General features: G+C 41.2%; 1 protein-coding gene across 2 annotated transcripts in view; it reads left to right on the plus strand.

The window, feature by feature from the left end:
* tdrd6a (tudor domain containing 6a) overlaps nt 1–15883 on the plus strand; it is a 71109-nt gene extending 55226 nt beyond the window's left edge. The window contains exons 4-15 of one of the 2 annotated variants that reach the window (XM_079644281.1): nt 7533–7578; nt 7988–8070; nt 8213–8267; nt 11716–11780; nt 11872–11935; nt 12046–12125; nt 12602–12656; nt 13243–13301; nt 13443–13494; nt 13606–13658; nt 13747–13810; nt 15372–15883. In XM_079644281.1, coding sequence (XP_079500407.1) covers nt 7533–7578; nt 7988–8070; nt 8213–8267; nt 11716–11780; nt 11872–11935; nt 12046–12125; nt 12602–12656; nt 13243–13301; nt 13443–13494; nt 13606–13658; nt 13747–13810; nt 15372–15625 — 930 coding nt within the window. In that variant the 3' untranslated portion in view covers nt 15626–15883. The remainder of the gene's footprint in view (nt 1–7532; nt 7579–7987; nt 8071–8212; nt 8268–11715; nt 11781–11871; nt 11936–12045; nt 12126–12601; nt 12657–13242; nt 13302–13442; nt 13495–13605; nt 13659–13746; nt 13811–15371) is intronic. The other variant, XM_079644282.1, reaches the window with a different exon arrangement.
* The last annotated feature ends 2937 nt before the right edge of the window (nt 15884–18820 follow it).

The following is an 18820-nucleotide window of genomic DNA, read 5'->3' on the forward strand; positions in this document are numbered from 1 at the left end:
CAGTTGCGCCACTTATGTGACAGACAAGAATAGTATGTGACAGACAAAAGAGTATGTGACACATAAGAATAGTCAATTCTAATGTCTAAACGTAATGTGGAGAAAGAGATGTCCTGTATGGGTTGATTGTGCGTTGATCTGTTGGTAATGCCTCGGGTTTCCGGTGGGCATGTAAACAAATGCATAATGCTGCGCTATACTTTGCGGTCTCACCCGGTTGCATAGCGACGCTTATTGTTTAGGTGTCTTGATAAGCAGGTAGTCCTATCATTAGCTAGATCTGATCGATATGGACATAAACGCGAGTAAAGTCTAATCTGACGGGAGAGAGAGATCAGCTGCTGCTGACGAGTCGACACGCAGCTCTGCATGATCAACTGCAGCGGTGAGCAGAACAAAACACACACTTCAGGTTAGAATATCACACGTAGCTATTTTAATTACCTCTCAAACTACCTAATCTAGTTATAGATATGTTTATCTTTACTGTCGGGTCACTCATTACTGATCCGCGAGCTGCATGATACTGGCGGCCGAGAGGGAGAGAGCGCTCCGTTTATTATTCCCGTGTTATTGTAAATTACTGTACACTTTTGAATAGTTAATCTACTATAATTAGTTTGTTTAATATCGAATCATATCAATGTTTTAAAGCTCAATAAATAACAAAGAAGAGCTTTGACCGGCACTTTTCAAATGTTGTCCGGAAGATTTAAACTTTAACGGACATGTTGACCGGCGAAAAAATATTCTAACGGGAACTCTGGTTTAGGGTTGGGTACCGAGAACCATTTCCGACATTTTGATTCCAACGGCATTATTTAGACATGTGAATTTCGGTTCCGCTTTTCGATGCCTGAGGAAATGTTTCTCGCCGCTCTCCGTAGCCTACTGTATGACTGCGGCGGGGCGGGAAATGTAGCGTTGTACCGACACTTCCTACAGCGTAACCTGAGACCAGGGCCGGCCCGTCGCACTGGCGTTATAGATGTTCGCCTAGTGCGCCAGATCTGTGGAGGCGCTGCGCTGACAGCTCTGGGAGAAAAAAAAAATGTTTTGACCGTTGGTGCTCATCCTAATTTTCGGCCTTGATGTAACAACATTCATAGTTAAGTAAATGTAACACCCTTTTCATCCCGGTTACACTTTTCATTTGCCCTGTACGATGGGCGCTGTAAGTGATGAAAATGGGGGATGTTGGCTTATCTGGCACCCGCAGTTCACTGCCAAAGTGAGAGCGTGGGAGCGAGCAAGGGAGGGAGAGAGAGAGGGTGCACTGGTACCAGCGCTGTTGTTATTAGCATCTGGTGCTCGCTGCTCTAACGGAAGAAGAAGATGTTTCTACAATGATGTGGAGGGAGAGTCCTCTCCAGTCAGACTGAGAGGCGAATAACTACAGCTCAGTGAGGTAAAGGACTCTTGAGTGTTTAGATCAGAGGTGCCCAGTACGTCGACCGCGGTCGACCGGCAATGCTGGTAGATCGCGAGTCATTCATAAAAAAAAATTAAAAATCCAGCTCCCTTAAAATACACAAAACAGGTTTTGATCCCTCCTCCCTTGGCCTCCCTGCCACTTAATTCAGGAGTTTACTTGATTGACAGAAAAAGCAACCTATCGCTTTCCAGTCTGTTAACCCAGAATGCAAAGCGATACAAAATCAGTCAAGTGCCCGGAAAACTCAAATTAAGTTAAAGAGACAAACAACAAAATGAGTGCGGGACCGAGCAAAAAGCTAAAGACATACCACTTCCACCCAGAATGGGAGGAAGAATATTTTTTTGTGTTGTCACATTCAAAGGTTATTTGCCTTATTTGTAAAGCAAGCGTCGCTCTGCCAAAGAAAGGTAATGTGGAGAGGCATTATCGGAGTGTTCACAAGGCATATGACAGCGACTTCCCTCCGAGTAGCAAGTTTAGAAAGAGAAAGGTCATGTATTATTGCTACAAAAACCTTATCTCGCCGTCTTAGTGTCGCCAACTCGTTTCTAACATGCAAAAAGACAAACAAATGCGTCTATGGTCGGTGTATTTTCGACCTTTCCAATCCAGAACAGATCTCTCTCTCCCGTCTGTGTGCGAGGGGGCGGGGCAGTTTACACACGCGGCTGCTACATGCAGCAACACACGGAGGAGATGGCGGAGAGAAGCGCTCCAAGGTGTGGTTAAATGTTACCCGTCTTGAGGTGGACAATGCTCCTTGCGAAGAGTGTTGAGCATGTAAGGGCGGTAACACAAGCAATTTGTCTAAACATTTAGCAAAAGTGCACCACATTCAGACGGAGGAATGCACCGGGTTCGACTGTCTTTCGAGTAGCTCTGTAGCCCCATCATCCACGAGTAACGTTTCCACGTCAGGTGTTATGTATGCTAGCAGCAACACACGGAGTTAACTCAATTATACAAACATTGGTTAATGAGGAGTTACTCTTTATTTTGTTAAAGTTTCAGCTATTCTGTTTACAGTTCTGTCATCAGATTATTTAATATGATTTGTTAAAACATTGTTGTTTCTTTTGATGTGAAATATTATTTATTTTATTTAAATAAAAAGCAATGTTAATTTTGTTCACAATTTAAGTTAATTTAATAATATATGTATTTTTGAATCAAGTATTCAACTTTATTGTCTTCATTGTTAGTTTCCACATGCCTAAAACAATTGTTTGAGAAATTGTGCAAGGCAGTAATAGTCCGAATAGTCGATTAATCGTTTCATTAATCGATAGATTAATCGATTATCAAATTAGTCGTTCGTTGCAGCCCTATTGTAGTTATCCCATGTATAAATAAAACGTGTTATTCAGCAACCCTTGCAATTTGGGATTTTATTTTTGGTTGGTAGACCTCGGTGAGCTGGTCATTTCAAAAGTAGCTCACCAGCCAAAAAAGTGTGGGCACCCCTTCTTTAGATAGTTCACTTTAGTCTAAGTCAGTGGTTCTCAAACTCTTTCTGTCAGGCCCCCCCCTTTGGAGAAAAAAAAAAGTCGGGGCCCCCCCAACACAAATAGTCAGGCTCAGTGGCGGCGCCAGAGATTTATTTTGGGGGTGCTGTGGGGTAGCTTGACGTTTTATTGAGGGTGCTCAAACATTTAGGGTTTCCCATTAATGTACCGGTCGCTACAGTGGAATTTTCTACTGCAACAATCCCCACGCATATACACAATGTACCCGCGACTGTTACAATGAAGGCTCGATAATCAGCTCACGGCATATAGGTGTAAGCAAGGTTAAAGTGCTATCTTTATAGGTGGTGTGTGGACCTCACATAGGGGGGTCCGGGGGCAAGCTCCCCCGGGAAGATTTTTAAATATTGAAGTTAAAAGCATCAATCTGGTGCACCTTGAGAGCAAAATGAAGAGATCTATGGATACATCTCTCAACACAGAACTGTAAACAGATTTACTATTTCTTTATGGATATTTTACAAATCACTCCCATTTTAAACTTTATTCATTTTTTAATGTCATATTATTTCATACCTGTTAATTTATTCTCTTATTTTTTTATAACTATAATGATCATATAAACGTGTGCCTCGGACATAATTGTTTACATTAATGGTGACCAAAACGTTTGAGACACACTGAGAGAGTCCTTTAGCTCACTGAGTCTCTCAGTCTGACAGAAGAGGACTCTCCTCCACTTTGTTGTTGAAAAAACTCCTTATATCCGTTAGCGTAGCTCGCTAGTACCAGAAGCTAACATCAACGATCTCCGGTACCGGTGCGCTCTCTCTCTCTCGCTCGCACACGCACACAAAATGGCTCGTTCCACACACACGCAGAGCCGAGCTTTAATGAAACACAGAGACCCAGACGTAATAGTCCTGTATATTTTTTTCGAATCAATAATCTTTCAAAATATGATTTATTTTTCTTCTTTTTAAACAATTTTTTTTAATTAACCATTTTTCCTCCTGGTCCCTCGCGCCCCCCCTGTCATGCCTCTGCGCCCCACACTTTGAGAACCACTGGTCTAAGTTATCTCAGTGGGTCTCAAACGTTGTGATCACAATTTTTGTAAACACATATTTCCAAGGCACTCCTTTATAATTATTGGGATAAAACAGGTTTGAAATCATTCCAATGTATACTATAGGACAGTAAACCAGACATATCGTTTTAAACTGGAAATAAAAAAATATGCATAAATAAAATGGTAAAATAAGATATGAATGAACAACAAAAATAAAATATATTACATGTATTTGTTATTGGCTATGGTAGGTTATTGGTTATGTTCACATACTTATTTAATTATTAAAATGTAAACCGATCTTTTTCATATGGGTTTAGGCTGTCAGTCAACTAAAATATTTAATCGCGATTAATCGCATGATTGTCCATAGTTAATCGCAAATTAATTGCAAATTTTTTATCTGTTCTAAATGTACCTTAGAGGAATATTTTTCTAGTTTTTAATACTCTTATCAACATATGAGTGGACAAATATGCTTTATGCAAATGTTTATTATCATTTGAACAATGACAAAAATTCTCATGAATGTTAAACACAACAACCTCTGAACATTACGTGTGTGTGTGTGTGTGTGTGTGTGTGTGTGTGTGTGTGTGTGTGTGTGTGTGTGTGTGTGTGTGTGTGTGTGTGTGTGTGTGTGTGTGTGTGTGTGTGTGTGTGTGTGTGTGTGTGTGTGTGTGTGTGTGTGTGTGTGTGTGTGTGTGTGTGTGTGTGTGTGTGTGTGTGTGTGTGTGTGTGTGTGTGTGTGTGTGTGTGTGTGTGTGTGTGTGTGTGTGTGTGTGTGTGTGTGTGTGTGTGGTGCAACTCAAGGCATATGCTCGAACAGGAGCTGCCTGGACGCTGCAATCATGTTGCGTGCACTGAGTGTGACTTGAGTGTGACTTTTCCCATAATGTCCCACCTACATAAAGTTAAGTGCTCGGCGCAGTTGTCGGCGAAATGTCACTCCTCTGTTTTCATTTAAACAGCTCCTTATATCTGTTAGCGCAGCTAGCTAGCACCAGATGCTAACAACAATACACGTAAGGTCTTTCTCTCGCGCCACACATACACACACCCTCCCGGTCCTCCCGATGGCCAGTCCGGTGAGCGTGGAAGTGTGGTCTGCCGCAAGCGGCCGGACGGCAGGAGCTGGGCTGTCAGCATCAGCTTGTAGATGGTAATTTAAACTCGATGCGCTCTGAAACTACGGGGCGGCCGAGGACAAAAAATACACATGCGTTAATCGCGTTAAAATAATTAGTGGCGTTAAAAAAATGTTGCGTTAACTTGACAGCCCTAGTTAGAGTTGTACCCCCTAGATCTAGTCTCTAGTAATTCTGCTTAAAGTGCACCAGATTGAAGCATTTTACTTTAAAATGTTCAAACATTTCTTCCCGGTATGCCTGAGAGCAGGTATGGTTGTTTTTCTGAACAAGAACTGTTTTTAAATGGGGGGGGTTCCTTTAAAAGTTGGGACTGTTGCACTGTTGTAGCTTCAGTGGTTCTCAGGTTACAGTTACATAGCAGTGAATATAAACAGACTGATTAATGTGAATATTACTGTAAACTAAACTGTGTAAAAGTTTCTCGAATACATTTCAGGGTGTCCGCGGGGTCTTAAAAAGTATTAAAAGTTGATAAATCAATTTAGCGAAAATTAAGGCTTTTAAAAAGTATTAAAAAGTATTAAATTGCATTTTCCAAGGTATTAAGAAGTCCCGCAGCAATGACAACATGAAACACCCTTTAATTTACTGAAACGACATGTCGGGAAACCCCCTCAAGGCGGCGCCATGCATAGCGCGCCGTAAAATGCTGCTTCTTATTTTAAGTTTCGTTGCCTTGCTCCGCTCTGTGTGGGGGGGAGGTCCCAAGGTGGGGTCCCAAGGTGGGGTCCCAAGGTGGGTAGACCGGCATACGCAACGCTCTGGGGGTCCAACGGCTCCGTGTGTAAGCCCTATATGATCATTTTCTGATTACGATGAAATAGCCCGCCTCCCTCTCCCAACGTCTCCTGCTGCTGCTGGGCTGTCAGAAGAGGGGGAGGAAAAGAGAGGCAGGCACCGTTTATTAAATATTATTATATTATTATACAGAGAACAGAGTCGTCATCAATTTGTTTTAAAGCTCAATAAATAACAAAGAAGACCTCTGATCGGCACTTTTCTAATTTTGTACGGAAGATTTCAACTTTAACGGACATGTTGACCGGTGGAACATTTTTTTTAACGGAAACTCTGCCGCACGGTTCCCTCGTCCCTTGGAAGAGGCGGAGAGGTGGGTGTTTTTCATCTGCTGGTGGACTACCTGAGAGATATACAGCAGGAGAACACGCCGTCCACCGCGGAGAATAAACAGAAGGGCAACCATGGCAACCATGCTCCAGGGTCTTCTTCGCTGCTTTTGGTGTATTTCGGGAGGCAGCGGCGCCACTTACAGGCCTGACATATGTACTACAGCGTTTCCAGCATTTCCAGCGGTCTAGTGTGAACGGACACGTGATGAATTGAATGCGTGTGAACGGAAGACTTTTTTGCGCTTGCGTATGCGTTTTACCGTATGCGTCCTCGTGGGGCCGGGGTCTAAGCCAAACTATATCCGGTCACAGAGATCTGCTATTTTAAAGTAAAGTCAACACATATCGACCCTAATATAGTCTATATTAAGAACGAGAAAAGTCTTAACATATATATCGTTTTTTGTAAACATATGACAAATGTGTGAGGGTGATGACGTCAGAGCGTCGTCCTATGTGACAGGGCTTAGCCCCGGACAGCCCCAGCCCAATTTAACCCCTGGGTATTTGTGAGGGAGCTCCTATATGGCATTACCCCGCTGAAGCTCACCAAAGTTTAATATATTTCATAGTTCAAAGTTTTGTCAATTGTTTTGTTTATTGGTCAAATACTGGTTTCTAATGGTTCCTGAGGAGTTTTACTGGAATGAAAGACACAGAGTACAGAAGCAACAAAGCAGCTTACTGCATTAAACCTGACCTTCACAGAGAGGTTGAAGTTCATGTGGAAAGGAGGCTTCAGTAGTCTGTCTGCACTCTGTTTAGTTTTGCTATCTTACAATCAATATAGTAAATGTGAGGTAAAGTGTGTTGCCAATGTAACCGGTTAGAACTCAAAGTTGCGATGAGGTCTTAAAATGTATGGAAAGGGTCTTAAAAAAGGTCTTAAAAGGTATTAAATTTGACCTCAGGATTCCTGCATATACCCTGCATTTAATCTTTTTGGTGGAAGAACCATGTATCATTTTTTTACCCTGCCCCTCAAAGAATCGGAATTGAGAACCGTTAAGAACCGGAAACCGAAAAGTAGAATCAGAATCGTGGAAATTCAAACGATACCCAACCCTAGTTGTGTTCTTCTAAAGGTTTCTCGTGAAGCTGTTCGTCGCAAGGAAAACTTTGACCCGCTTGAGACATATATTGACATTTCTGAATATGTGAAGCAGGTACATCACGTTACGGCATAAAAGGACCCAAGATAAAAATCTCCTTTATCCTCTTCTGTTGTTCCTAATTGTTTTCTTTCTCTGCTTTTTAACTTTTGGGATTTTGTAGATTGAGGCTGAACTGATGCTGCCCTCCTGTGTGCTTCCAGCATTTGGTGAGGGATTCCTTAATCTGACATGATAGTAGCTTTAGGTTATTAAAAATAAAATTGCTTTACAGATGATGAATTAAAAGAAGTCAGAAAATATCACAATAATATAAAAAATATTAAATGAAATAAGAAAGAACCCTGCTTCTTCCTGTTGTAATTGTTTTTATATTTAATATCTTTTGAGCTTTTGACTGACAAAACCTGGTCTTGCGAATCTGCGGTAGACTTTTATATACACAAAACAAAAAATTAATGAAATATTTGTCAGATTAATGGATAAATAAATAATTGCTGTTTCAGCCCTTCCTTCCTAATAAAGGTTGTGCCTGTGAGAATGAGTTTTCATAGCTGAAACAAGTTTAATTTGTGATACTAAATGCACTGAAACAACATTATCTTGAAATCCCCATAGATGCTCCCTCAGGGTGGGAGATTGACACTGTGGCAGATGGTGTCTCAGAGGAAGAGCTGCCATGTGTTGCCACACATGTTGAGGTAATGTTGTGAAAATACAGTATTTTGGATTATGTTTTTTTCTTTCTTTTGCAGAGTATATAATCGAAGTCTGCACAAATAACTAGTCTGACATCAGTGACAGTGTGTGCTGGTCAGTGATGGATAATCTGTTCTCTTGTAGGATGACTTGATGACTGGAGAAGAGACTCTGGCTCTTCATGAAGACAAATGTTCAGGTTTGACATCCCAAAATATTTTGTTTGCTATATTTGATTGTTGGGTTAAACACCTTTTTTAGGCTTCGCCCGTTCATTTTGGCATAATGTTTACATATTGTATATGCAATATGAGCCCAAATTCAAACATTTGGTTTGGTAAGTGCTATAAACTAGGGCTGCTCGATTATGGCTAAAATCATAATCACGATTATTTTGGTCAATATTGATATCACGATTATTAAATAAGATTTATTCATTGACTTTGAAAACATCAATTTATAGAACTTAAAAATATATATATATATAAACTATCTTTTTAGCAGTTGATTACCCTGAACTTTAAGTATAACTCAACTGCAAAGTATTCAGCTGAAGCCACATCTTTTTCAACTTCCCCACGGCATTTGTCATATAGGGCACGCAGTGCAGATCTGGTGAAATGATGCCGAGATGGCATCGCGTAACGCTTGTCCATACTGTAGTGTTAACCAGTTGCTTAAACCCCTGGTTTTTAGCTATGTAGAACGTGATGGCATCTGTTATATCTTTGTGTCTTTGCAAGCTGGTTGAGTAGGCCGTTGCACTGTAAAGTAGGGCTGCACGACTTTGGGAAAAAAATCTAATTGCGACATTTGTTTTAAGCGACCCAACGAAAGTTTATTGTAAAATGCGGCAATAACTCCGGCTAGGAAGGTCGTATCAACGTACTCCCATCTCTAGCACCCCCGCAGCCTGAGCTACGAGTGAAAGAACTAAACTTACATGAAACTTCCGTTGGGTTGCTTTAAAGTCAAGCTTCAGTTTAAGATTCACCCTGTAATAGAAACATGTGATGGAGCATCACTAACATGACTCAGATGGTTTGTTTCACCAAACCATCTAGGAAAGCTCCATTGGAAGCCATTTGGAAAGGCAGGGTGTCCGCGGGGTCTCAAAAAGTATTAAAAGTTAATAAATCAATTTAGCAAAAATGAAGGCTATTAAAAAGTATTAAACGGCATTTTCCAAGGTATTAAGAAGTCCCACAGCAACGACAACATGAAACACCCTTTTAATTTACTGAAACGACATGTCGGGAAACCCCCTCAAGTCGGCCCCATGCATAGCGCGCCGTAAAATGCTGCTTATTATTTTAAGTTTCGTTGCCTTGCTCCGCTCCGGGGGGGAGGGGGGGGGCACTAAACGACTACGGTAAAGATAACGGGTCCCAGGTCCCAAGGTGGGTAGACTGGCATACGCAACGCTCTGGGGGGTCCAAAGGCTACGTGTGTAAGCCCTATATGATCATTTTCTGAAAACGATGAAATAGCCCCGTCTCCCTCTCCCCACGTCTCCTGCTGCTGCTGGGCTGTCAGAAGAGGGGGAGGAAAAGAGAGGCAGGCACTGTTTATTAAATATTATTATATTATTATACAGAGAACAGAGTCGTTATCAATTTGTTTTAAAGCTCAATAATTAACAAAGAAGACCTCTGACCGGCACTTTTCTAATTTTGTACGGAAGATTTAAACTTTAACGGACATGTTGACCAGCTGAATTTTTTTTATGGAAACTGCCGCACGGTCCCCTCGTTCCTTGGAAGAGGCGGAGAGGTGGGTGTTTTTCATCTGCTGGTGGACTATCTGAGAGATATACAGCAGGAGAACACGCCGTCCACCGCGGAGAATAAACAGAAGGGCACCCATGGCAACCATGCTCCGGGGTCTTCTTCGCTGCTTTTGGTGTATTTTGTGGCGGGAGCAGCGCCACTTACAGGCCTGGCATATGTACTACAGCATTTCCAGCAGTCTAGTGTGAACGGACACGTTAATGAATCGAATGCGTGTGAACGGAAGACTTTTTTGCGCTTGCGTATGTGTTTTACCGTATGCGTCCTCGTGGGGCCGGGGTCCAAGCAAAACTATATCCGGTCACAGAGATCTGCTATTTTAAAGTAAAGTCAACACATATTGACCCTAACTATAGTCTATATTAAGAACGAGAAAAGTCTTAACATATATATCCTTTTTTGTAAACATACGACAAATGTGTGAGGGTGATGACGTCAGAGCATCGTCCTATGTGCCAGGGCTTAGCCCCGGACAGCCCCAGCCCAATTTAACCCCTGGGTATTTGTTAGGGAGCTCCTATATGGCATTACCCCGCTGAAGCTCACCAAAGTTTAATATATTTCATAGTTCAAAGTTTTGTCAATTGTTTTGTTTATTGGTCAAATACTCGTTTCTAATAGTTTCTGAGGAGTTTTACTGGAATGAAAGAGCACAGAGTACAGAAGCAACAAAGCAGCATACTGCATTAAACCTGACCTTCACGGAGAGGTTGAAGTTCATGTGGAAAGGAGGCTTCAGTAGTCTGTCTGCACTCTGTTTAGTTGTGCTATCTTACAATCAATATAGTAAATGTGAGGTAAAGTGTGTCGCCAATGTAACCGGTTAGAACTCAAAATTGCGATGAGGTCTTAAAATGTATGGAAAGGGTCTTAAAAAAGGTCTTAAAGGTATTAAATTTGACCTCAGGATTCCTGCATATACCCTGAAAGGGCAGGCACTTTCAAAAGCACTTTGCAGGTGATTGGATCAATCTGTCTATCACCTTCTATCATGGGCCACTTCTGATTGATTAGCAATGGCTGGTACATGTGGAGCACAGCACTTCTGATTGGTGTGGATGACTGACACACAAGAAGAAAAAAAAAAAAATTGTGAAAAAAAAAAAGTTTAAAAAAATCGCAGGCTTTGCGATTTGATAATCGCATCATTTCAAATCGCGATTGCGGTTTAAAATCGATTAATCGTTCAGCCCTACTGTAAAGTGCGTCCTTAATTGATGACTGATGTGGTAGATCAAGTCGAGGGGGCACGCTCGTGAACTGTCAACGGGGTGGGGGGAGCCTCCCTGCGGGGAAACTTTGGACCTCTGTTGCCAGTCTTCGCAACTGAAATTATGACGTTTTAAAAAAGGAAGCCAGCCGTCTGTGATTCTCCAGAACACACAGATGGTCAGTCCACCCCTGCTGCACTATACTTTTTTTTGTTCCGCGTCGGACTCCTTAAATCCAAAGTATTTCCAAATAGGAATTAGTTTTACCTTTCTTGTTCACGAGTTGCTCTTGTTCTGCCATATTCGCTCGCGCTGAACTCACACAACTATTGTCACTCACAACCTGGCAGAGAGGGCTTTTAGGGAGGGGCGAAAAAACGCATGCACCAAATAATCGTTTTATTTCGATTATGTTGTTTTCGTAATCGTTGCAAGCCAAAATCGTAACCGAGATTAAAATACGACTAATTGCACAGCCCTACTATAAACACCATAGTAGGAAGGGTATTTCTTCATCTAATAAAACCATGAAAATCATCGTTATCTCACCCTGAAATAGTGGCTTTTTGAACTTCTTTCCTAAGCACTTGTAAGCCTTTTGATTACACAAATAGTCTGTCCAAATAATTTGTCTTTGTATGTGCAGCCCTGCCTCTCTCTGGATCAACAGACAGTGAGCAACGGGCCAGCACAGCTCCCTCTCAAGATTTGGTAAAGGATTTAAATCCACACAATTCTAAAATCAAACGACAACATTTGTGACTTTTAATATTTAATTTAGGCTTTTATCGTTATTGCTCAGGGTGACGAGGATGAAGAGGGGACCTGTTCTGAGGAAGAGACTTCGCTGACAGATGTCAGCACAGGTACCAGACTTCACTGAATGAACAACAAACAAAAGCTGACAGTATTTGGCATGGAGGCAGCAGCTTTCCATGTTCTGTAGTATCAGTGACTTATTTTCTTTGCACCGCAGATCTAAATGAGCCAAGTGATGACTCCAAAGTGTCCACCGATAAAGAGGATTGTCTCGGCAGTATGACAGCAGAGGAAACGGTAGTTAACATCAAAATGTATTTCCCTCATATATGTGAGGTATATGCACCTGCAGTGTTTTTTAAGTTACTTTTTAAGATTTGAAGGGCAGCTTGAGCTCAGGCTGGGTATAATAAAGACAACAACAAAAAATTACTTGATAGGCTATTCAGAGGCAAATGGATAAAAGCCTTGTCACAAATACAGGCAAGGTAAGAAAAAAAAACACAATGAATGGTGGTTGATGCTAAAAAAGTGAAAATACTGACCACTTTGCTGTTCTCAGTTTCTCCCGTTTCTAATAATTGGAAGGCTTAAAATATGAATGTGAAAAATCTGCTGAGCGTATTGAGAAAAAACATGCCTTACTGAATTTATCAAAACCACTGGTTACTGGTCACTTAGAGGAGGTTAACTGGGAAGCGTCTCATACAGTACTGTTAAACTGATCGTCTAAAGTTGTTTTTGTTCAAATTGTGTGATTTCTTACATTTTAGGTCCCAAGTGAATCACAGTCTCTGTATAAAGAGCTTCTTTGTGAACTATTTACAGGTGAGTCATTTCTAACAAATATATTGTATCTTATTAAAATAAGCTTTGTGGCCAACATGAAACTTACATGTTTTGCTTAACAGGATAAACTCAACATATTAACACCACTTTTATGATTTTAGAAGCGTAAATGCAATTGCCTGAAGTCAAAAGCTAACATTGGGCCATAAACATCACGCTCACATTGCTGCGCACCACCATAAGCTAAATGCGGCTAATGTTTGGCGTGATGGCGTTTAGTCGTCTCGTTTAGTGACTTTATAGCAATCGCTGTTTTTACAACACATTAAAGCTTCGGACATTCACCAGTGGATTATTTACTGATGTATAACAACACGTGAAAATCTCTTTAGCTTGTGTTAACAGCAGATCTTATTTCAGGCGTCTAACCAAAAACACGTTCAAAAAGACTGAGACAAGGGAGAAGTGGTCAAATGTCAACTCGCTTCCTGGTTTTAAGGACTCCTTCCTGCATCACTAAAGCTTCACTTACTACCTCTAACTCTAAGGCTACAGATCAGTCTACAAAGCTCCTCTGTTCCTGAATGATGTGCAGAACATAATTGTGGAATACCTTTTTTCACAGAAGCTCCGTCAGAGCCTGAAATATTCTTCTCCCTACAGGATGAGGCCATGCTTAAAGAGGTAAGGTAGAACCCACTTTCTGGGGGAAATAACCAATTTTCGAAGCAGTTTGATCATATATGTATCATAATAAATCTGATTTGCTTTGAAAGTTGCTTTCATTCGGCTGTCTCTGCTATTTATGATCGGTTCTGTTTTCAGAATAACTCGGATGAAGACGAGACTTCAACTCTTCATGAAGATGAGCTTTCTGGTTTGTTATCTTGATTATTGTAGTGAACATTCATTTCCTCTTCTTGCTTTTATTTTGGGTAACAGTTAATTGAAATGCATTGTAATTTAGGATATTTGTGTCTGTTTGCAGCTCTTTCCTCTGACTCTGAGCCACAAGCCTCCTCAGCTCCCTGTCCAGATTTGGTAACTAAGATCTTTCAACAATATTCTAAATGTAATCTTTAAAACATCACATCACTAAGAAGCAAATGCTGTCTTTATTGTTTTTCAGATGAACCTGGTTGAGGAGGTGACCTGTCTTGTGGGAGGGATCCATCTGACAGAAGTCTGCACAGGTATCACAATTACTGAACAAAATGTGCCTGTCATTTAGATGATAATACATTTCTAAATCAATATTAAAATGGCAGAATAAGTGCACCATTTTTTTGTTTCTTGATTTCTAAAAGGACAAAAAAAGTTGAAAATGTCATCAGTAATGTAATACAAGTATCACAAAAGTAATGTACTGATTACATTTGGATACCTTGATATCAAATGCAATGCAAATAAAAACAAGTGAAATAAATAACAAATATGTTTTTATATCGGACAACTGATCATATCAATCTTAAAAAAGATTATAACATGTGGCCTTTTATTAAGCCTAGTCTATAGACCAGGGCTCGGCAACCCCTGGCACGCGTGCCAGCTTGGCACTGTGGCACCGTAACCAGTTGGCACACTAGGAATAAGTGAAATAAGTGTGCAAAAATATTTAAATTGTATTTTCGGATCCTGAACGAGACCGCCGCCAGAGCGCGTCTCCCCGTTACCTGCAGAAGGAAGCCATGCACGTAACGCAGCCCCGGTCTCTTTATCTCCAGGTGACTTTCTGCCGCTTTCCTCCGTGGTGCTGATCGTTTCACCACGGAGGAAAGCACTTCACTAATTGCAGTACCCATAAGGAGCTGTACAAATGCCGCAGTTTTTGCGTGGCTGTGTATTTAGTTGAAAGCCCAGTGGCGATCAGCTCATCTCTCATCGAAATAATATGCTACAAAGGGGCGGACTGGCCATCTGTGTGTTGAACTTTCCTGTCGGCTCCCAGACCGTAGTCGAGGAGGGCAGAAGCAACAAGCTTCAGGTTCAATAACCCACTTTAGCTTAAATGACTGGAGAGAGGCGAGCTCTTCTTGGGAGGCCGTTGCATTTATTTAGCTGTTCTTCTGTTTCACAAAATACATCACAGACCTCTGTTTTTCTGCTTCCTCGTTTCACTTCAAGAAACATACACACGTTCCCTCACTGTCGCTCTACCATCCACAAACACACATGCACAAGCCACCCCCCTCTCTCCCTCTAGGGACAGCGATCTCATCTCACTCTGCATGACCCTAATATCGTAACATGTGTGCTCTGGAGAATCACAGAACGGACGATCGTCTTATTATTATGCCGTTTAACCAATTATTTAAATGCGTTTGTTAAATTCGGCATCATGTTAGTTGCGCTGACAGGTCCACACACTGCTTCCCGCAGCGAGGTTCCCCCGCCCTCCTGCTGATAGTTGACGAACGTCAAGCTCCTCAACCCCCCCCCCCCCCCCCACCCCCTCCCGTTGATAATTCTCTATCATTGGCACGCTGATAACATTTTTTTAAAAATGGCACTAATATCAGAAAGGTTGCCGACCCCTGCTATAGACCAACAATATAAATGCACAACACATGAGAATTTACTACAGTTTAGAATAAGAAATATTTGAACAACAGAAACGATGACCTGGAAGATAAGCTATGGTTTCACTCGAGAAATGTATTTTTAATCCTGCTAGTTATCCTGATCATGTAATCTGTAATGTGACTGCAGACACAGATATTCTGCTGGGTTGTAATACAGATTTTTTTATTTCAGATCAACGACAAGAAGCTGAAGAGGAAGAGGGAGAGCAGCCGGTGGGTTCCCCCCCCCGAGAAACAGAGGTAACGGTTCAGGGGAAAAGGGGAAAGTGTCAAATGGAAACCTTTATGACCAGTGGTGGAAAAAGTATTGAATATCCTTTCTTGAGTAAAAGTACTAAACTACACTGTCAAATTACTCAATTTCAAGTCCATAGAGTATTTAAAGAATTAGGAGTTAAAGTACTGATGCAGAAAAAAGATCTGTAAATATTTTAAAGAAGAGCAGCAAATCTTCATATAAAAGAAGCCGGAACTAAAACTTGCTGCCAATACATTTTGTTCACCGACTCATAGTTTAAGTTACTTAAAAGGGGACCTATCATGCAAAATGCACCATTGTACGTCTTTTATACATACATATGTGTCCCCGGTGTGTCAGGGAACTCACCAAGTGTCAGAAAACACAACCCTCTGTGTCCCACTGTCTGGCTGCCTGCATAAAGTCAAGTGCTCGGCGCAGTTGTCGGCAAAATGTCGCTCCTCTGTTTTCATTGAAACAGCTCCTTATATCCTTTAGCGCAGCTAGCTAGCACCAGATGCTAACAACAACAATACACGTAAGGTGTGCCCGTTCTCTCTCTTGCTCGCTCGCAGCCACACTTACACACACTCCCTCCCGGTCCTCCCAATGGCCAGTCCGGGCCAGCCGGTGAGCGTGGAAGTGTGGTCTGCCGCAAGCGGACGGCAGGAGCGGGCTGTCAGCATCAGCTTGTAGATAGTATTTTAAACTCGATGCGCTCTGAAACTATGGGGTGGCCGAGGACAAAAAATACACATGCGTTAATCGCGTTAAAATAATTAGTGGCGTTAATTTTTGCATTCGCGTTAATGCAAAAATTAACTGCGTTAATAACGCGTATCGTGGACACTTTGGAGTCTTCACTTGGCTCATGTAGATCTGCGGTGCAAAAGAAAATAAGTGACTTATACTACAGAAAATGGAAAGCTGCTGCCTCCATGCCAAATACTGTCAGCTTTTGTTTGTTGTTCATTCATTGAAGTCTGGTACCTGTGCTGACATCTGTCAACGAAGTCTCTTCCTCAGAACAGGTCCCCTCTTCATACTCGTCACCCTGAGCAATAACGATAAAAGCTTAAATTAAATATTAAAAGTCATAAATGTTGTCGTTTGATTTGAGAATTGTGTGATTTAAATCCTTTACCAAAAAAAACTTGACAGCCCTAATTAAAACGTTCAGAAATACCAAAAAAATAGCAATACTTTATTAATACACCTGCTCAACAAGCATAATGAGATAGAAAAGTGAAATTTCTGTATTCTCAATGAGTTTGTCCAGTGAGATATTATTGACTTTATACAGTGACTGCTGTTGTAAAGGTTACTGTTGATTCTCCAGAAACAACATGTAGTTAAAATATGATTACATTCTAATAATCATTTTTCAAAATAACATATTAAACTATCAAATAAATCGTTCATTCTGCACTTTTCTTAAATCTTTGATACGGTCAATAATAAAAATGTGTAATAGTCACTATGATGTTCTAGGTATGCGTTGCACATGAGCCCCATTTCCTGGTTGAGGTTAAGAGCTTGTGGATGATTTTCCAGAATGTCAGCAGCAGTGAGCTTCAGGAACAACAGTCTTCTTCTGCTGATGACAGTTTGTTAAGTGATATTAATAATAATTCAAAAGTTGAGTTGAAATGTTTTGATAGTTCTGGCTGTATTAATTGTTGGGCAGAAATGCTGTGGAACAATGTACGTTATTCAACATTAAAACAAATGTAAATGTTCGCAAGTTAACTCGAAGGCTAGTTTTTTTATCGGCAACCCCTACGTCTGATGTTGTTAGGCATCATAGAATAATCTAAAAGAATGCATTTATAATGTGCAATAGTTTAAAACATATACAATAAAGGTACAAAAGAAATCGTATTTTGATTAAACCAAAAATACTAACCTAAGTACAGTTAATAAAAAAAGTAACTTGGTGAAATTATAATATTAGTGTGTGTGTATATATTAGGGCAGTCAAGTTAACAGCGTTAATAACGCGTTAACGCAAAAAAAACGCCACAAATTATTTTAATGCGATAACGCATGTGTATTTTTTGTCCTCGTGCCGCCCCGTAGTTTCAGAGCGCATCGAGTTTAAAATACCATCTACAAGCTGATCAGGGTGTCCGCGGGGTCTTAAAAAGTATTAAAAGTTTATAAATCAATTTAGCGAAAATTAAGGCTTTTAAAAAGTATTAAAAAGTATTAAACGGCATTTTCCAAGGTATTAAGAAGGTTCACAGCAACGACAACATGAAACACCTTTTAATTTACTGAAACGACATGTCGGGAAACCCCCCAAGGCGGCCCCATGCATAGCGCGCCGTTAAATGCTGCTTATTATTTTAAGTTTCGTTGCCTTGCTCCGCTCTGTGTGGGGGGGGGGGGACTAAACGACTACGGTAACGGGTCCGGAGGTGGGTAGACCGCATACGCAACGCTCTGGGGTCCAAAGGCTCCGTGTGTGCCCTATATGATCATTTTCTGATAAGGGATGAAATAGCCCGCCTCCCTCTCCCACGTCTCTGCTGCTGCTGGGCTGTCAGAAGAGGGGAGGAAAAGAGAGGCAGTCACCGTTTATTAAATATTATTATACAGAGAACAGAGTCGTTATCAATTTGTTTTAAAGCTCAATAAATAACAAAGAAGACCTCTGACCGGCACTTTTCTAATTTTGTACGGAAGATTTAAACTTTAACGGACATGTTGACCGGCGGAATTTTTTTTTGACGGAAACTGCTGCACGGTCCCCTCATTCCTTGGAAGAGGCGGAGAGGTGGGTGTTTTTCATCTGCTGGTGGACTACCTGAGAGATACAGCAGGAGAACACGCCGTCCACCGCGGAGAATAAACAGAAGTTCAACCATGGCAAACCATGCTCCGGGGTCTTCTTCGCTGCTTTTGGTGTATTTCGGGTGGCAGCAGCGCCACTTACAGGCCTGACATATGTACTACATCGTTTCCAGCGGTCTAGTGTGAACGGACACGTTAATTAGACCCTCCAGAAAAACGCAGGCTAATTCCTTGATTATGCGATTAAACATGCGGGGGTTTTATGTGATTTTACGCGGTGAAATTGCGGGAAGTTGCAAAATATGCGGGGAAAAGAATAACAATTTTTTTAAATATTGGCTGTCTTATTTATTCTCTCTCACACACAACCTGCCACTAACGTTAAACCCCTTTACTATTCAATTAAACATTCATTGTTTATTTATTGTAAAAGCAATTGGGCTATTTTAATCTCACACACACACACACACACCCCCCCCGACACACACACCCCCCCCCACACACACACACACACACACACTTCTCCGCCTCATTCTGTTTTCATTTACTCTTTCGTTATCTGACCAGCTTCAATCTTGTAGGCTACT

This window comes from Notothenia rossii (assembly GCF_949606895.1).
Source record: "Notothenia rossii genome assembly, chromosome: 8".
Lineage (NCBI taxonomy): Eukaryota > Metazoa > Chordata > Actinopteri > Perciformes > Nototheniidae > Notothenia > Notothenia rossii.